Genomic DNA, 17,986 nt, shown 5'->3' on the forward strand with positions numbered 1-17,986 from the left:
TCTGCCTCCTGAGTGCTGGGACTAAAGGTATGTAGCCCAGGATGTCTATGTCTAGTCTCAAACTTGTTATGTAGTTTAGGATGACCTTGAACTCCTGGTTCTAAGCATGCGGCTCTTCATTTAGTCTTTGAGACAGACACAGTCTCATTGTATATAGCACCATCTGGCCCAGAACTCACTGTGTAGACCAGGCTGACGTCATTTCCCCTGCTTTCCAAGTGCAGGGACTACTGTGTAGCTCTGGATGGCCTGGAGTTTACTATGTAGTTCAGGCCAGGCTCGAACTTGTGTCCCTTCTGGCTCTGCCTCATGGGTGTTGGCTACAGACGTGTGCCACCATGTCCAACAATCTCTAGAGGACAGTTTAACTCCCATGCAAGACTTTTTGTTGTTATTTTGTTTTTGTGTTTTGAGACAGGGTTTCTCTGTGTAGCCCTAGTTGTTATGGAACTCACTATGTAAACCAGGCTGGTCTGGAACTCACAGGGATCTGTCTGCTTCTGCCTCGCTAGTGCTGGGATCAAAGGTGTGTGCCACAACCCTCCTGGCCCTGTACAAGACTGTTGGGCAACCACATTTTATAACTTCTCCCATCAAGAGGCTTTGGGTCTCCCTAGGATTCCTGCCCATTGCCTACTTCTTCAATAGCAGGCACCCACCCTCATGCTTCAGCATTGCAGCCCCTGCTGATGCTTCCATGTCTGCCCTGTTCTTCTAGGCCCATCCAGGCACCTGACTCCAGAGGGCCTCTTTGTAGGTGATCCTCAGCATCCCTCCTGACCCCACCCTCATCACTGAGGTCCCAGCCCCATGCTGGTTTCTCTCACGGAGTCCTGGGCTTGTCTTGTTTTTTTTTGTTGTTGTTTGTTTGTTTTTTTGTTTTTTGTTTGTTTGTTGTTTTTTTTTTTTTCGAGACAGGGTTTCTCTGTGTAGCTTTGGAGCCTATCCTGGCACTCACTCTGGAGACCAGGCTGGCCTCGAACTCACAGAGATCTGCCTGGCTCTGTCTCCCCAGAGCTGGGATTAAAGGCGTGTGCCACCAACACCTGGCTTTTTTTGTTTGTTTGTTTGTTTGGGGGCTTGTCTTTCCTAAGACAGATGGTGTCTAGAAGACAGGGCCTACGATGGGACCCCCTCCCAGATGGGGACCCCTGAGGACAAGGCCTGATTTCTCTCACTGTCCTTCAGGTTGGGGGCCCTTTCAGGACTGACCAGGGATTATTTTCCCCGCCCTTCCTTCTCTCTGCTGATGTCTGGAAACTACTATTTGAGGTCCCCATCTGCTTTCTCTACAGCCTGGGTCTCATAAGCCTCTGCGTACATCTGCAAGCTGCCCCTTGGCTTATAGGACTGGCCCTTCTGGGACTATGGCCCAGAAGGCACACCTGGAACTCCACTTATGACCTCACAAAGGTTGCCTCAGAACTCAGTCTCCATGGTGCTATTGGCAAGCTCAGGGATGTTATTTTGGGCAGTGTGCATGGACTTGGCTTAAGTGGCAGGAGCCAAACTCCTGCCCTACTGACCTCTCCCCTGGAGGAACACAACAGGGGTAAGAGGCAGGCTCAAACTGAGGACTTGAAGACAGCAGAGCTCCAGTGGCAGCAGTGATGGTGGAGCAGAATCAAAACCACTTTCAACATTAACAGATGGGTCCAGACAGAGGCTGACAAACAGCTCTTCAGCAGAGGTTGGCTGGGGCAGGCTGGCCTCCTTGGGACAAGCTCAACAGGGACCATGTAGGGATGACTACCGGATTGTTTGGGAGAGAAGGTTCATCAGGAGTTTAAGTATGACTGTGTTCTGGTTCAGCCCCACGTGTCTGTGTGACATGGACAGCTGTAACTCGGCTGGGGCAGAGCTGCTGAGTGGAGCAGGGATTGGGAGCATGTGTTGCGCTGTGCTTGGTGGAATGGGGAGGGAACAACTGAAGATCCAACCAGAGAGACTGGGCAGAAGGGCACAGGTCAGAGATGGCTCTGCCGCTGGCTTCTTTCCTAGAGTCCTCCTCAGAGGCTGGACCAGGAAGCAGGGGTTCTGCCATTAGGATTAAGGATATAAATTGACAATTCAGTCAGAGGAAATTGGGTAGGGTCTGGCCGAGGCCAACTTGAGTTACCTTGACAGTATGATAGAAGGGTATGACGCAGGGAAAGTTTTAGGAAGCGTGGGAGGACAGACTTTGGGTAGATGGCAGACTTGGGAGGGCCAGGAGGACCTCTGAAGAGCCAAATCTTGAGGTTCAGGGTCCTGAGACAGCATGGGTAGAGGTGGGTGGGACCATAGGACCCCTAGCAATTGCTTGAGGCACAACTTCCTCTTTTCCTCCCTACCACCCCTCTCTCAGCTTGCCTGGGTTTGGGGGATAGTACTGGAAAGAGCTTCCTGGTGGCTTCTGCCCTGGGAAACTGAGGTCTGGTGAGAATATGGAGCCAAATTCTGTGTCCCTCAGCCCTAGGTTCCTCTCCTGAGTCCATAGCACCTAAAAATCAGAAAGACAAACAATGGCTGAAACATCCCGGCGGTAAGCATCCCTGATACCCCCAACTCTAGTCCCTTCCTTGCCTTCCTGTCCTGTCCCCAGCATTTCCCTCAGGGCAGCAATTCTTCTGGGCCCCCTCTTTCCCACCCAGTAGTCCATGGGGTCCAGCCCACCTTTCTCTGATGTCCCATGGCACAGCCAAGATCAGGCTGGGCCCTGGGCTTAGGGGAAGCTCTGAAGAACAAGACAAGGATCCAGGATTGGTGTACAGGTTCTGACTGTCCCTGGGTAATTGGTACTTTGATGAACCAAATCCATCTTTTTTTTTTTTTTTTTGCTTCTTGGGGTGAAATAAATGCCAAGTCTTTGTACTGGCCATGGCTAGGTTCCCTTTGCCTCCTTGTCCCCTGCTGCAAGTCTCAATCTCCTCGCTCTCCAAGCTGCACGGACTTCCCTTGCTTTCTGTACACATGCTCAGACTTCTTCAGCAACTGTTCCTTCTTCCTGAGGCTCTGTCCCCACACTTATTCACACAGTCACTTCTTCACCTCCTCCATCCATTTCCAGTGAGGCTTTTCGACAAGGCAACAAGGCTTCTGGTGACCCCGCCCCCCAACTTTAGGTCACACTCCTTATGAAGACACTGCATTCCCAGTTTCTCTTCTTCTGGTTTCCAGGTCTCTGTAGAACTTATTATCCTCTCAGGAAGCACACTTGCTTATTCAGGTCATTGCTACCTGCCATGGGGGGGGGGCAGGGGGGGATACAGATGTTTGTGCCATGCCCTCTCTTGGACTTAAAGACCAAGTGGCTCCTGCATTGATGTCATTGCTCTCTTAGCCATGTCCTCTTTTCTTGGCTTAAACCTACTTTATAAGACCTGCTGGGGTCTCACCAGCAGCTCAGAATCCAGGTGAAAATAATTTCTCCATGCCCAACCCCCACCTCATCATCTTCCTGTTTCCTCAGCTTAGCAGGGTGCCCTTCTCCTCGGTTGAGTCAGAAGTCAAGACCATATCCTTACCCTTTTCCTCTCCACCATGGCTCACATCTCCTCACTGATATCCTAAAATACTTAGATCTCACGTCTCTCACCACCGAGTCTACCACTACCCTATTTCCCCAAGGCCCACCTAGCCACATTGCCCTATTTCTCTTCATCCTCCAGATCCAGTACCTCCCCACATGACAGCTCTGTGTCCCCCTAACAGACACTGGTGCCTGAAACTCACTTTTCTTCATCTAACTGACCACCCTTAAGAGCTTTTATTGAACAAGCACTTATCGAGTGTGAGGCACTTTAGGAAGCTTTGATGTCAATCTGGTTAAGACCGAGAAGTAGATTGCCTGTTTCTCATCCATTCAGCCAATATTTCCTGCCCATCTGTGGGCCTGGCACTGAGGGTACATGGGGCAGTAAGACTGCCCCTCCTTTCTTCCTCTTTATTGTTTGTTCGTTCACTCATAGGTATCTCCATGCTGGCCTGGTTGCAGAGCCTGGTGCATTTGCTGAACCCCTCTCCCAAGCCCTCTCCCATCTTCTAAAGAAGCTGGTATTTGTTTTCAGGCTTCAGTGCTGTTCACAGAGCCTGAAACCAGACTTTGCCATGCCTCATGTGCTCTACAGAGTGCCCCACTGCTCCTAAACCCTGGCCTGTGGCCCCAAGCTCTGACTCCCACAAAGAGGCAGACGCAATTGAGCTCCGTTTCCAGTCTGCCCCTGCCCAGTCAGTGCAGACTGCACGTCTAGCTCCTGGCCCACCCCCTTTGACAAGTGGCCCCAGTGGCACACTCCTCCTACCTGTTCAGTCTGGGGCTGAAGGAAGAAGACTAGCTGGGCCATCTTTCCTTTCCATATCCCTATGGCTCTCAGGTGTCTCTCATCCCAGCTTTTTCTACTGCCCTAGCCAGGAGAAGGTACATGGGGAGAGGCTACCGGGTTACCCATTAACTCAGCCGTGAGTGGAAGGGCCGATGGGCAGGAGGCAGACTTGAATCTTGTGTATGTTAGCTCGGTCTGCTGCTTCAGGTCTATCCAGAACCCCATGATGTCCCCTAGGCCTGTGCTCAGGACCATACAATCAATACTGCAGAAGGAGATGGTGAGAGAGTTCCTGGGTGAGACCATGAGCACCTTTGTCATGATGGTGAGTGTGTGGGTGGCCTTGGGTGGATGGGAGGGCAGCAAAGGCAGTTCTTTAACCTCTTCCCACTGTTGACCTTAGGGGTCATACCATTCCTTCCTCTGCCTCTGAGTTGGGAGCTTGGGAAAGAAGCAGAGCGGTTTTTCTCATCAAGTCTTTTTGGGACAGAAAAGTGCTTATGATAGGCCAGGATAGAGTGGAATCAGGGGCTGGTGAATGAGGGGGGAAGGGAAAACCTATAGCGAAGAGGTTGAGAGACAAGGCATGGTGGTGTGTGTGCAGTGTCAGTATTTGGGAGATGGAGGCAGAAGGACTGAAGCAAATTTGAGGCTAGCGTAGTGTACATAGCAAGTTCTAAGCCAGTCAGGGTTACACTGCAAGGAACTGTCTCAAAACTACACAAAAGCTGGGTAGTGGCGGCGCACGCCTTTAATCCCAGCACTTGGGAGGCAGAGGCAGGTGGATCTCTGTTAGTTCGAGGCCAGCCTGGTCTACAAAGCTACACAGAGAAACCCTATCTTGAAAAACAAACAAGCAAACAAACACAAAGAACAAAAAAACAAGACCAAAACAAAATACATCGAATTAGCAAGTCAAACAAAAAAGAGAAAATGATAAAAGATCTGGGTACATCTGTAATATGAGATTGAGGTAGGGTGATTGGGAGTTTGAATCCTTTATCTTGTTGCTACATATCAAGTTCAAGACCATTTCTTGGGCTACATGATGAAAGGTGGGGAGACCTTTGAGAATTTGTCTGAGGGAAATGGGGAGGTTATCAAACAGGGAAATGAAAGGAAGCTGAGATGGCTCAGCAGGTAAAGATGCTTGGTGAGCACGTCTGATTGATGACTCGAGCATGAACTCCACAAGGTTGTCCTCTGACCTCCACACAGGCACTGGGGCATGTATACCCCACTGCCATCTCACACATAAACACCCACACTTTTAAAAACTAGTAGATTGCTAGGATAGTGTTTGGATTTCAGAAGGTAATTGTGGAAAGGAGCTGATCATCAGGCTGTTATCATCCTGGCGGTTGGAGGCTGGGTGGTGATGGAGCCAGGGATGGAGAAGGTAGATGGAGAGTAAGCTCTTAGGGACCACTGTGGGGCACAGTCCCAGCACAGGCCCAGCAGAGAAGTTAATTTGGACAGAGATGAGATGTTGTGGAGAGATTCTGGAGGTAGTTAAATAGGGGGCGCTGGTGCTCAAGGGAGGCTTCAATGGAAGAGGTAAAGTTCACTATGGAGGGTAGTTATAAAAACTCTTCAGAATTAATGACATGGGAGGGACTCTGGGCACCTAGGCTCTTATCCTAATACTGGCTGTCAACAGCTGGCTGGTTTCTCCTTGGCTCCAAGCCTGACCTCCCAGTTTCCTAGTGTGGAATTCCAGCTCCTGGGTTTGGGAGTTGGGTCTGAGTTCTGGTTTAGCCATATAATGTTCCAGGTGCATTTTAAAAGTTCATGGGGTTAGATTCTTTGTCGAAAACTGTGAACACTGGCATGGAGCTGGTACACTCACATGAAGGCGGCTGAGGGCCAGAACCCAATATGTATTGTATATATATATATATGGTTGCTCCTTGTTATTTATTTATTTATTATTATTATTATTTTGCTTTTTAAGAGTTTATTTTTAGCTTTACAGAGACGTGTGTGGGTATTGCATGCCAGTGTAGGTGTCTGTGGAGACCAGAAGAGAGGGTTGGCTCTCCTGTGAGCTGCCTAATGTGGTGCTGGGAATTGAACCTGGGTCCTCTGGAAGAGCAGCCAGTGTTCTTAACCTCTGAGCCATCTCTCCAGCCTGGGTTGTTTATTTTTTTATTTTTTTTTTTGAGACAGGTCTTCTCTGTGTAATAACCCTGGCTGTCCTGGAGCTCACTCTGTAGTCCAGGCTGGCCTGGAGATACACCTGCCTCTGTCTCCCAAATGCTGGGATTAAAGGCGTGTGCCACCACCGCCCAGCCAGCCTGGGTTTTTTAAAAATTAAAAAAAGTTTTTACAAAATTGTGTGTGTGTGTGTGTGTGTGTGTGTGTGTGTGTGTGTGTGTGTCTGTGTGCACACCACTAGGTTCCTTACTATTTTGACAGGCACTCTTGATACTCTCCTCTCCACATCCCTCACCTCCATCTTTACCTTCTCTGGCTCCTGAGTTGTGGGGAGGATAGCCTGATCTTGTCCCTCCTTAACCCAGGACAAAGTAATTCATTTATGACAAGACATTCCAGCTCTATGAAGGCTGTTAAACCTTGGAATGTGGGAGGTTGGAGGGCGCATAGGGAAACAGGGACTGCCCATGGCTTGACACATGCCTGCATCTGCTTCCTTCCTTCCTTCCTTCCTTCCTTCCTTCCTTCCTTCCTTCTTCCTTCCTCCTTCCTTCCTCTTTCTTTCTTTCTTTCTTTCTTTCTTTCTTTCTCTTTCTCTTTTTGGTACCAGGGATCAATCCTGAAACTTGTACATGTGACAAGTACTCTGTCACTGTGTCACAAGTTATGCCCCTAGTCCTTTCTTTTGGATTTTTTTAATTAAAACTTTTCCTTTGGCACACTTTTGGTATGGCACTAGCATGCCACAGTGAGAGTTGGATGGCTACAGGACAGCTCATGGGAATGGATTCTCTCTTTCTGCCATGTGGGTCTCAGGGATAGAACTCCAGTTGCCAGGCTTGGAAACTTGTGTTTTCACCTGTGAGTCATCTTACTAGCTTTCTACCTTTAAAATGTTTATTTAAAACAGGATATTTCACTGGGCATTGGTGGCATACCCCTTTAATCCCACACTTGGGAAGCAGAGGCAGGAGGATCTCTGTGAGTTCGAGACCAGCCTGGTCTATAGAGTGAGTTCCAGGACAGCCTCCAAAGCTACAGAGAAACCCTGTCTCGGGAAACAAAAACAAAAAAAAACAAAGAAACAAACAGGATATTTCTCTGTCACCTCAATTGATTTCAATCCTGAATTCCTCCTGCCCCAGCCTCCTGAGAGCTGGGATTAAGGTTGTGTGCCAGCATGCTGGGCTTCCTTTTTCTTTTACTTTGGTTATTATTGATCACCTACTGCATTCCAAGCACTAAGTGCCTCACACGAAGCTCCTTCCCAAATCTTTACATTGGCCTATGAGATAGGTACTATTATTATTATTTTAGACAGGGCCTCTCTACATAGCCCTGGCTGTCCTAGGACTGCCTATGTAGACCAGGCTGACTAAAAATTCAAGTCATCTGTCTGCCTCTGCCCCCTGAGTGCTGGGATTAAAGATGTGTGCCATCATGCCTGGCACCCATTTTACACCCATTTTATCACACCCATTTTACAGCTGGGGAAATGAGGTTCTATGAGACTAAGTCTAATCCAGGCTGTTCTGATGTCTGTCTTGATCCTTTATCTCTTTGCTCTACTGCTCAGTTTAGAGACAACAAGCTTGCTTGCTGCCTCTCCTCCAGTTGGAGTGGGGCTTGCTTTCAGTCTCTGGGAAGTTCAAGAACACCTTCTCGCCTTCAGGCCCCATCTTTCCACTGATTTTTCTGTGAGAGTTGAGAAAGACTACTTGTAAAAAGAACTTTCTGAAGCTGAGCTTCTGTAGGACATTGTGCTGTTGTTATTTTTAGTTCCTGGTCTTGTGCCAAGAAGTGGGGGCTTTTTTGGTTATAGGAAGCTCAGTGAATCACCAGGGTAAAGGTTGTGCCAAAAAAGGCCAATGTGACCTTGGGCCCTATTTACTGCAGCTGGGATGAGGTCGTTGTTCTGAGAGCTGGCTTCCTGGCTGTTGCTGGCACTTTGATGGGCTGGGCTACATTCACTGACCAGGGAGGGGAGGGCCCTGGAAACCTGGCTGTACTTGAGTTACAGGGCAAGGATTGCAAATTCCCATGCCACGGGCAGACAGAGGGTGCAAAGGACTTTCGTCCCCATCTGTAAAAGGGTGTAGCTACTACTGGTCCAGCTGTCAATTGTCATGGAGAGTGGAATGAAGGTCATTCAATATTCCTGGATTGTCTCATTTTTTCAAGAGCAGCTGATATTTCCAAAATCAGCCATCCAAACAAAACTTGTGTGCTGGATGGATCAGGGGCATGCATTGGCACTGGGCAAACCTGGCAGCAGGACTACATCTTGGGAAGCTTGTTCACAAGTTCATCATCATTAGCAAATAGTTTGGAAGCTAGGTGTGGTGGCACATGAGTGTAATCCCAGAACTCCAGGAGCCAGGCAGGAGGATAGCTATGAGAAGGCCTGTTTCAAGCACAAACAACCAAGTCCCTTTCCACTTGTCCAGGCCTTGTCTCCTAGCCTGTCAGCCTGGCCTGGCTTTCTTCCACACTCATCAGGTCCTGTTTTCTCAGACTGCATTTTCCCCTGGACTGCAAGTCAGGCCCTCCCTGGCTTCCCCTGCACCTGTCCTGGGTTCCTGCGGGACCCAGTGAGCCTGGTCAACTTTTTGGGGTGTTTCACTTCCCTGCTAAGTTTGTTTGCTTGTTGTTTTAAAAATTATTTTTAAGTGTGTGCATGCATGTGTGCACACATGTGTGTATACCGGTGTGTATGTGCATGTGAGTTCAGGTGCCCACGGAGACCAGAGGCATTGGATTCCCCTGAAGATGAGGTTGCAGGCAGTTGTGAGCCACTGACAGAGCTGAGTTCAGGTCCTCTGCAAGAGCAGAGTGTGCTCTCAGCCACTAGCCATCTCTCCAGGGTCTTTCTGTTTGTATTTTCAGACAGGGTCTCACTATGTAGTCCAGGCTAGCCTCAAAGTTGGGATAACAGGCATGTACTACTATGCCCAGGTGGCTTGCTTGTTTTTTTCATTCTTCATATGTAGTGTGTGTATGCATGTGGAGGACAAAGATTCATGTTGAGAATCATCACCTTTCCACCTTACTCATTGAGACAGGCTCTCTCAATCAAACCTAGAGTTTGCTGATGTGGCTATTCTTTCTGGACGATCACTCTGGGGATATTCCCTGTCTTTGCCTTTTGAGGTTGGAATTGCTGGTGGGTCACCACACTGTGATCCAGCATTTAAATGGGTTTCTGGGGATTTGAACTCTGGTCCCCACACTTGGATGGCATGTGCTTTAACTACTAAGCCATCTCCCCAGCTCCCTCCCTCTTTTTATAGGACCTGGGCCCTAGCTAGCCTGGAAGGTACTGTGTAAAACATGATGGTTTGAATTTAGGACTTCCCTCTGTCTCTGGAGAGCTGGGATTACAGGTGTGCATCACTATGCTGGGCCTGGCTCTTCACAACTGCCGACCCCCACTCTGAAAAGAGCTTGATCTCCCGCTCACCAGAGGAAATCATCAGGGGGCTCCCTGTACCCAGATCCTCCCACTCCTGTGCCTCTCGCCTGTGACCCGTGACGTGTGTACCCACCTCTCACCCGTGATGTGTGTACCCACCTCTCACCTGTGACCTGTGCGTGTCCCCACCTCTCACCCGTGATGTGTGTACCCACCTCTCACCTGTGACCTGTGCGTGTCCCCACCTCTCACCTGTGACCTGTGTACCCACCTCTCACCTGTGACCTGTGCGTGTCCCCACCTCTCACCCGTGACCTGTGCGTGTCCCCACCTCTCACCCGTGACCTGTGCGTGTCCCCACCTCTCACCCGTGACCTGTGCGTGTCCCCACCTCTCACCCGTGACCTGTGCGTGTCCCCACCTCTCACCCGTGACCTGTGCGTGTCCCCACCTCTCACCTGTGACCTGTGCGTGTCCCCACCTCTCACCCGTGACCTGTGCGTGTCCCCACCTCTCACCCGTGACCTGTGCGTGTCCCCACCTCTCACCCGTGACCTGTGCGTGTCCCCACCTCTCACCCGTGACCTGTGCGTGTCCCCACCTCTCACCCGTGACCTGTGCGTGTCCCCACCTCTCACCCGTGACCTGTGCGTGTCCCCACCTCTCACCCGTGACCTGTGCGTGTCCCCACCTCTCACCCGTGACCTGTGCGTGTCCCCACCTCTCACCCGTGACCTGTGCGTGTCCCCACCTCTCACCCGTGACCTGTGCGTGTCCCCACCTCTCACCCGTGACCTGTGCGTGTCCCCACCTCTCACCTGTGACCTGTGCGTGTCCCCACCTCTCACCCGTGACCTGTGCGTGTCCCCACCTCTCACCCGTGACCTGTGCGTGTCCCCACCTCTCACCTGTGACCTGTGCGTGTCCCCACCTCTCACCCGTGACCTGTGCGTGTCCCCACCTCTCACCCGTGACCTGTGCGTGTCCCCACCTCTCACCCGTGACCTGTGCGTGTCCCCACCTCTCACCCGTGACCTGTGCGTGTCCCCACCTCTCACCCGTGACCTGTGCGTGTCCCCACCTCTCACCCGTGACCTGTGCGTGTCCCCACCTCTCACCCGTGACCTGTGCGTGTCCCCACCTCTCACCCGTGACCTGTGCGTGTCCCCACCTCTCACCCGTGACCTGTGCGTGTCCCCACCTCTCGCCTGTGACCTGTGCGTGTCCCCACCTCTCGCCTGTGACCTGTGCGTGTCCCCACCTCTCGCCTGTGACCTGTGCGTGTCCCCACCTCTCGCCTGTGACCTGTGCGTGTCCCCACCTCTCGCCTGTGACCTGTGCGTGTCCCCACCTCTCGCCTGTGACCTGTGCGTGTCCCCACCTCTCGCCTGTGACCTGTGCGTGTCCCCACCTCTCGCCTGTGACCTGTGCGTGTCCCCACCTCTCGCCTGTGACCTGTGCGTGTCCCCACCTCTCGCCTGTGACCTGTGCGTGTCCCCACCTCTCGCCTGTGACCTGTGCGTGTCCCCACCTCTCGCCTGTGACCTGTGCGTGTCCCCACCTCTCGCCTGTGACCTGTGCGTGTCCCCACCTCTCGCCTGTGACCTGTGCGTGTCCCCACCTCTCGCCTGTGACCTGTGCGTGTCCCCACCTCTCACCTGTGACCTGTGTCCCCACCTCTCGCCTGTGACCTGTGCGTGTCCCCACCTCTCGCCTGTGACCTGTGCGTGTCCCCACCTCTCACCTGTGACCTGTGTGTCCCCACCTCTCGCCTGTGACCTGTGCGTGTCCCCACCTCTCGCCTGTGACCTGTGCGTGTCCCCACCTCTCACCCGTGACCTGTGCGTGTCCCCTCTCACCCGCCTGTGACCCCCACCTCTCGCCCGTGACCTGTGCGTGTCCCACCTCTCGCCCGTGACCTGTGCGTGTCCCCACCTCTCGCCCGTGACCTGTGCGTGTCCCCACCTCTCCCCGTGACCTCTCGCCTGTGCGACCTGTGCGTGCGTCCCCACCTCTCGCCTGTGACCTGTGACCTGTGCGTCCCCACCTCTGTGACCTGTGCGTGTCCCACCTCTCGCCCCGTGTCCCCACCTCGCCTGACGCTGTGCGTGTCCCCACCTCTCGCCCGTGACCTGTGCGTGTCCCCACCTCTGACACCTCGTGACCTGTGCGTCACCCGTGACCCCGTGTCCCCCTCTCGCCCGTGACCTGCCCGTGACCTGTGCGTGTCCCCACCTCTCGCCCGTGACCCCCCTGTGACCGTGTCCCCCTCGCCCGTCCTCTCTCGCCCGTGACCTGTGCGTGTCCCCACCTCTCGCCTGTGACCTGTGTCCCCACCTCTCACCCGTGACCTGTGCGTGTCCCCACCTCTCACCCGTGACCTGTGTCCCCACCTCTCGCCCGTGACCTGTGCGTGTCCCCACCTCTCGCCTGTGACCTGTGCGTGTCCCCACCTCTCACCTGTGACCTGTGCGTGTCCCCACCTCTCACCTGTGACCTGTGCACTAGTCTCCCACCCACCCAGGTCCTTTGTCTATCTCACTCTCCTCTCTGTCTCTCTCTCTCTGTCTGCCTGCCTGTCTCTGTCTCTCTCTCACTTCCCTTTCATGAATGTGGGCCTAAATTTCACCCTCAGTGCCTCAAACAGCAAGAGGAATCCAACAAGTTGTCCCTCAGAATTATCTTAGCAGGAGACAGTGATGTGTGCCTGAGACAGGATAGTAGAGCTTAGAAGCTTGAAGCTATTCTGCACAATACAGAGAGACCCCGTGCCAAAAAACACAAAACTCTTTCTTGCCACCATGTACCTCTCAATCTCTGGACTCAGCCACTGCCCACAGGGCCTGACAACACGGCACTCGATGCCTTACAAATTTGGAGTGTCACACCTAAAGGTCTTCTCTTTAGACCTGTATACATGTGACTCAGGCTGCCAAGACAGAGCTGACTCTGCCCTCCTTGGGATGCCATCTCTCCCTGGCATTCATGACATTATTTCTCCATTCTTCCATTTCAATACATGTTCCAGTCGAGATTTCTAATACCCACCATGGGTCCTGTACAGGTTCAGCCCAATGCCCTCTCCTGGCATCATCCGCTAATGAAGTTGGTTTCAGCTCTCATATTCACAATTCCTTAGTTTTTTCCTCTAATAAACAAAGGTGTACAAAGGAAATGCAACGAGTCAGGTATGTTTAATATTTTGTAGTAGCCACGTTAATAAGGTAAAAGAAATAGATGAAATTATTTTGAATCACTATGGTATTTAATCCATATATTCCAAACTTCATGTCAAAATGTAGTCGATGGATGTGACCAAGTATGTGAAATCTTGTGCAAGTTTTACACTTATGGCCAATCTCTGTTTGTAGTAGCCACACTCAAGCACATAACAGCCATATGTGGTCAGTGACTTCCAAGTTAGAGGACACAAATATAGACTCTGATTGGCAGCAGCCTGACAGTAGAGATCTCTTTACAACACATGTACAAACACATGAACATCTTAAAGGACGCACCATCTGAGTGTAAGTATGTTTTTATTTTTAAAAGTTTATTATGTGCTATGTGGTGGTAACACACGCCTTTAATCCCAGCTTTTGGGAAGCAGAGAGAGGCAGATGGATCTCTTGAGTTCTAGGCCAGCCTGGTCTACAGAGTGAGTTCCAGGACAGCCAGAGCTACACAGAGAATCCCTGTCTCAGAAAGACCAAAAAAAAGTTTATTACTAATTATTTATTTGTGTGTGTGTGTCCATATGTGTTGGCATGTGTGTGCCACATCATATCTGTGGCAGTCAGAGGATAACTTTTTGAAGTTGGTTTTCTCCTTCTATTTTGTAGGTTCTGGGATCAAACTCAGGTTGTTTAGCTTGGTGGTAAATACATTTTCCTGTTGAGCTATTCTTGCTGGTCCCTTAAATTGTTTATGATATAGGATCAAGTACTATAGGCAGAGGGGTTAGTTTTTGTGTTTGTTTTTTGTTTTTTTTGACAGTGTTTCTCTGTGTAGCCATGGCTGTCCTGGAACTCGATTTGTAGATCAGGCTAATGTCTAATTCCCAGAGATCCACCTGCCTCTGCCTCCCAAATGCTGGGATAAAAATGTACACCACCACCACTCAAGTCAGCCTTCCTTCCCTCCTTCCTTCCTTCCTTCCTTCCTTCCTTCCTTCCTTCCTTCCTTCCTTCCTTTTTTGGTTTTTCAAGACAGGGTTTCTCTGCATAGCTTTGGAGCCTGTCCTGGAACTCACTCTGTAGACCAGGCTGCCTTGGAACTCATAAAGATCTGCCTGTCTCTGCCTCCTGAGTGCTGGGATTAAAAGCATGTGCCACCACTGCCTGGCTCTGGAGGGGTTCATATTTCTAAGAATACAAAGACATTCATAGCAGCAAGTATTGGCATAAATGACTTTCTAGATTCATGATTGGCTCATCATGTTACAGGCGATGTGACATTGAATAGGTCATTCAGTTTCTTTAAGGTTAGGTAACACATCTGTCAAATGGGGAGAGCAATAGTTCTTTCCCATGGATGATTTGAACCTCCTAAGGCAAGCCTGTAGCATGAGATGCTTTGGCAGTGACAATTTACACTGGCTGTGCTCCTTGAAAACCTGCTCCCACTTCAAACTTCAGGCTTGTCATAGATCTAGCCTCTGGCTGTCCCATCCTGGACCTGGACCTTTTTTAACCCCCATCACCCAGCTCTCATTGACTCGGGTCTGAAAGGCCTCACTAGGAGCCTAGGAGGAAAGTTTGTTAGAAAAGCCTGGGAGATAGCCTGGTGGTGGTGGCGGTGGCGGTGGTGGCGGTGGCGGCGGTGGTGGCGGCGGCGGCGGCGGCGGGGGGCGCACACCCTTTAATCCCAGCACTTGGGAGGCAGAGGCAGGCAGATCTCTGTGGGTTCAAGGCCAGCATGGTCTACAGAGTGAGTTCCAGGACAGGCTCCAAAGCTACACAGAGAAACCCTGTCTCGAACTCCCCCCCAACCCCTGACATGCAAAAAAAAAAAAAAATCCTGGGAGAGACGGCATGATCTTTATAGGAGATGCTGAGGAGGCCCAGAGATGAGGGCATGGGAATGGGAGAGTGAGGAGGGGAAAATGAGTTTTGAACCTTCCTCTGATGGGGGAATGTTGGGCAGGCAGCTCCCTCAGAAACTCTCCCTCACAGGTATTTGGCCTTGGTTCCGTGGCTCATATGGTTCTAGGAGACCAAAAGCTTGGGAGCTATCTTGGTGTCAACTTGGGTTTTGGCTTCGGAGTCACCATGGGAGTGCATGTGGCAGGAGGCATCTCTGGTGAGTGAGCCTGTATCAGGTCTTACAGGCAAGGCAAGTCTTCCTGGTGGGCTGTTCTCACGCCCCTCCCACCCCCTTCAGTTAGTGCTGCACCTTTAGGTGACCCGTAGGGAGGAGAGCCCTGTGAAGTCCTTGCCTCTGCCCCTGTCTTCCCTAGACTCTTCCCATACCCTTTGACTCACCGTATGTACTACCTGGGTTGTCTTAAGCAAAGGATTCACCTTCTCCTTCTTCACTTGCATTATGGCAAAAATGGAGGTGGTGGTCCCAGCTGTGTGTTGTCTTTTAAGACTTAAACCAGGGAGTTCTTGTCACAGGCAATACACTCCATGAACAAGTAGCCTTTCCTATTTATTGTTGCAATTGTTTGTTCATCTTGTTGCTTGTTTCTTTGCTTTTAACCCCCACCCCACCCACCCATTTTTCATGATAGGGGCACACATGAACGCAGCTGTGACCTTTGCCAACTGTGCACTGGGCCGGATGCCCTGGAAGAAATTCCCTATATATGTGCTGGGCCAGTTCCTGGGTTCCTTCTTAGCTGCAGCCACCATCTACCTACTGTTCTATCGTGAGTGCTCTTCCTGGGCCCTCTGCCTCCAGCTTCTTTTTCTGAAATATGGCTAAATCCCATCTTGGTGTCCTGTTCTGGAAAAACAAGAACAAAAACCAAAACGAAAACGAAAACGAAAACCAAAACCAACCAAACAAAAAAAACTAGCTGAGTAAAGCTGTTGAAGTATTCCCAGCTACTTACCCAACAAACTCTTTTCTGGGACCCCCAGTGGGGGTTAACTCAATCTTTGTCTCCACAGGTGCCATTGACAATTTTTCGGGCGGAGACTTGTTGGTGACAGGACCTGTGTCCACTGCAAAGATTTTTGCCACCTATCTTCCTGAACACATGACGTTGTGGCAGGGCTTCCTGGATGAGGTCAGTGACTATAGCAGGACAGGAGAATTCTGGATGGGATTGTACTAAGACATCTCTGCCACTGCAGATCTGGGGCCCTGCCTGGGCACCTCTGACTTGGCCATGTCCTCAGTAGGTTGCCATGACATTTGCTCCCCAGGTATTATTGACTGCGATGCTCCAGATGTGTCTCTTTGCCATCACAGACAAGGACAACAGTCCAGCACTTCCTGGGACTGAGGCAGAGGTGATAGGCATCCTTGTTTGCATTATTGGGGTGTCCCTAGGCATGAACTCGGGATATGCAATCAACCCATCCCGTGACCTGCCTCCCCGCTTCTTCACTTTCATTGCTGGCTGGGGCAAAGACGTATTCAGGTACTGTCCCTCCAGACCCCATTCCTGTCAGCTTTCTGGGGGCTCCTGCATGTAGAGGGTGTGAGCCGTTAGGGTGGCACAGGCCAGTCTCATGAAGTCTCCAGGTGATCTGGGATCAGGAGGGGCCCCAAGATCTTCAGATGTGGTTCCTGTTGTTGGACTGTCTACCCTGTCCCTGGTTCAGGCTGAGAGTCCCTAAGGGTAGATGGGTGGCCTGTGGGGATTACAAGTGGCATTCTGGGCATCGGTGTCCTCAGTAGGCTTCCCTCTCTTCACCTGCAGTGCCGGGAACAACTGGTGGTGGGTACCAGTGGTAGCACCCATCCTGGGTGCCTACCTAGGTGGCATTGTGTACCTGGGCTTAATTCACTCCAGCATACCTCGGAACTCTTGGAGACTGGAAACTTATGCTGTAGACCGGAAGATAACGGAATCACCCAAGGTTATTACTCTAACCCCAGCTTCCAACTAACTTGCCCCACCCCCAAGTGGCTCTATGCCTCTAGAGCAATTCTAAGTACAGCCATCTATGGCCACAACTGTATTACAATAAAGCAACACCTTACTTGTATTGGACCTCACTCCCTGGGACCTCCTGCAGCTAGACTCCTTCTTGGGATTTTGTGGGAGCTGTTTCAGCATGGAACTTGTCATGCAGAGTTGAACTTGTGGCAATCATCCTGCCTGTCTCCTGAGTGTTGGGGACACGAGCATTTATCACCCCGCCTGGCATATCCCAGGGTTATTCCTCTCCTTTTTTTTTTTTTTTTTCTGAGACAGGGTTTTCTCTGTAGCTTTGGAGCCTGTCCTGGAACTCTCTCTCTGTAGACTAGGGCTTGAACTCACAGAAATCTGCCTGTCTCTGATTCCCAAAGGCGTGTACCACCACTGCCTGGCTTTTTTCCCCTTTCTTTCTTTCTTTCTTTCTTTCTTTCTTTCTTTCTTTCTTTCTTTCTTTTTTTGAGACAGGGTTTCTCTGTATAGCTTTGGAGCCTATCCTGGCACTCGCTCTGTAGACCAGGCTGGCTTCGAACTCACACAGATCATCCTGCCTCTGCCTCCTGAGTGCTGGGATTAAAGGCGTGCGCCACCAACACCCAGCTCTTTCTTTTTTTTAAAAAAAACAAAACTTTATTTTTAGTGTATGTACATTGAAGTTTTGCCTGCATGTATGTGTGAGGATGCCAGATCCCCTGGAACTGGAATTACAGACAGTTGTGAGCTGCCATGTGGAATTGCACCCAGGTCCTCTGGAAGAGCAGTCAGTGCTGTTAACTGCTGAGCCATCTCTTCAGCCCCCTTCTTTCTTTTCTTAATACTGGGGCATAGGGCCAAAAGACTCCAACTCTCTCCAGCTCCAGGAGGGGTGTACCTGGAAAAATGTCTACTTGGGGCCTTAGAGTTATATAAAGGACACTAGACAGACTGATGGACCTTCATGCATTGGTGTGTATGTTGGGGGGATAGTGAGAAAAGACCAGAGGTAGTCAGATTTGGGGACTCTTTGAGGGTGACCTGTGA

At 50.9% G+C, this 17,986-nt stretch overlaps 1 protein-coding gene across 1 annotated transcript; it reads left to right on the forward strand.

Annotated features, from left to right (window-relative positions):
• The first annotated feature begins 1,439 nt into the window (after window positions 1-1,439).
• Aqp7 (aquaporin 7) lies at window positions 1,440-17,036 on the forward strand. Its single transcript, XM_027403361.2, has 8 exons — window positions 1,440-1,690; window positions 2,453-2,524; window positions 4,542-4,629; window positions 15,048-15,174; window positions 15,608-15,745; window positions 15,990-16,108; window positions 16,248-16,465; window positions 16,748-17,036. The coding sequence occupies exons 2-8, from the start codon at window positions 2,505-2,507 to the stop codon at window positions 16,935-16,937; spliced, it is 900 nt and encodes a 299-aa protein (XP_027259162.1). The 5' UTR covers window positions 1,440-1,690; window positions 2,453-2,504; the 3' UTR covers window positions 16,938-17,036.
• Window positions 17,037-17,986: the final 950 nt, after the last annotated feature.

This window comes from Cricetulus griseus, chromosome 2 (genome assembly GCF_003668045.3).
Source record: "Cricetulus griseus strain 17A/GY chromosome 2, alternate assembly CriGri-PICRH-1.0, whole genome shotgun sequence".
In the NCBI taxonomy this organism is placed as follows: domain Eukaryota; kingdom Metazoa; phylum Chordata; class Mammalia; order Rodentia; family Cricetidae; genus Cricetulus; species Cricetulus griseus.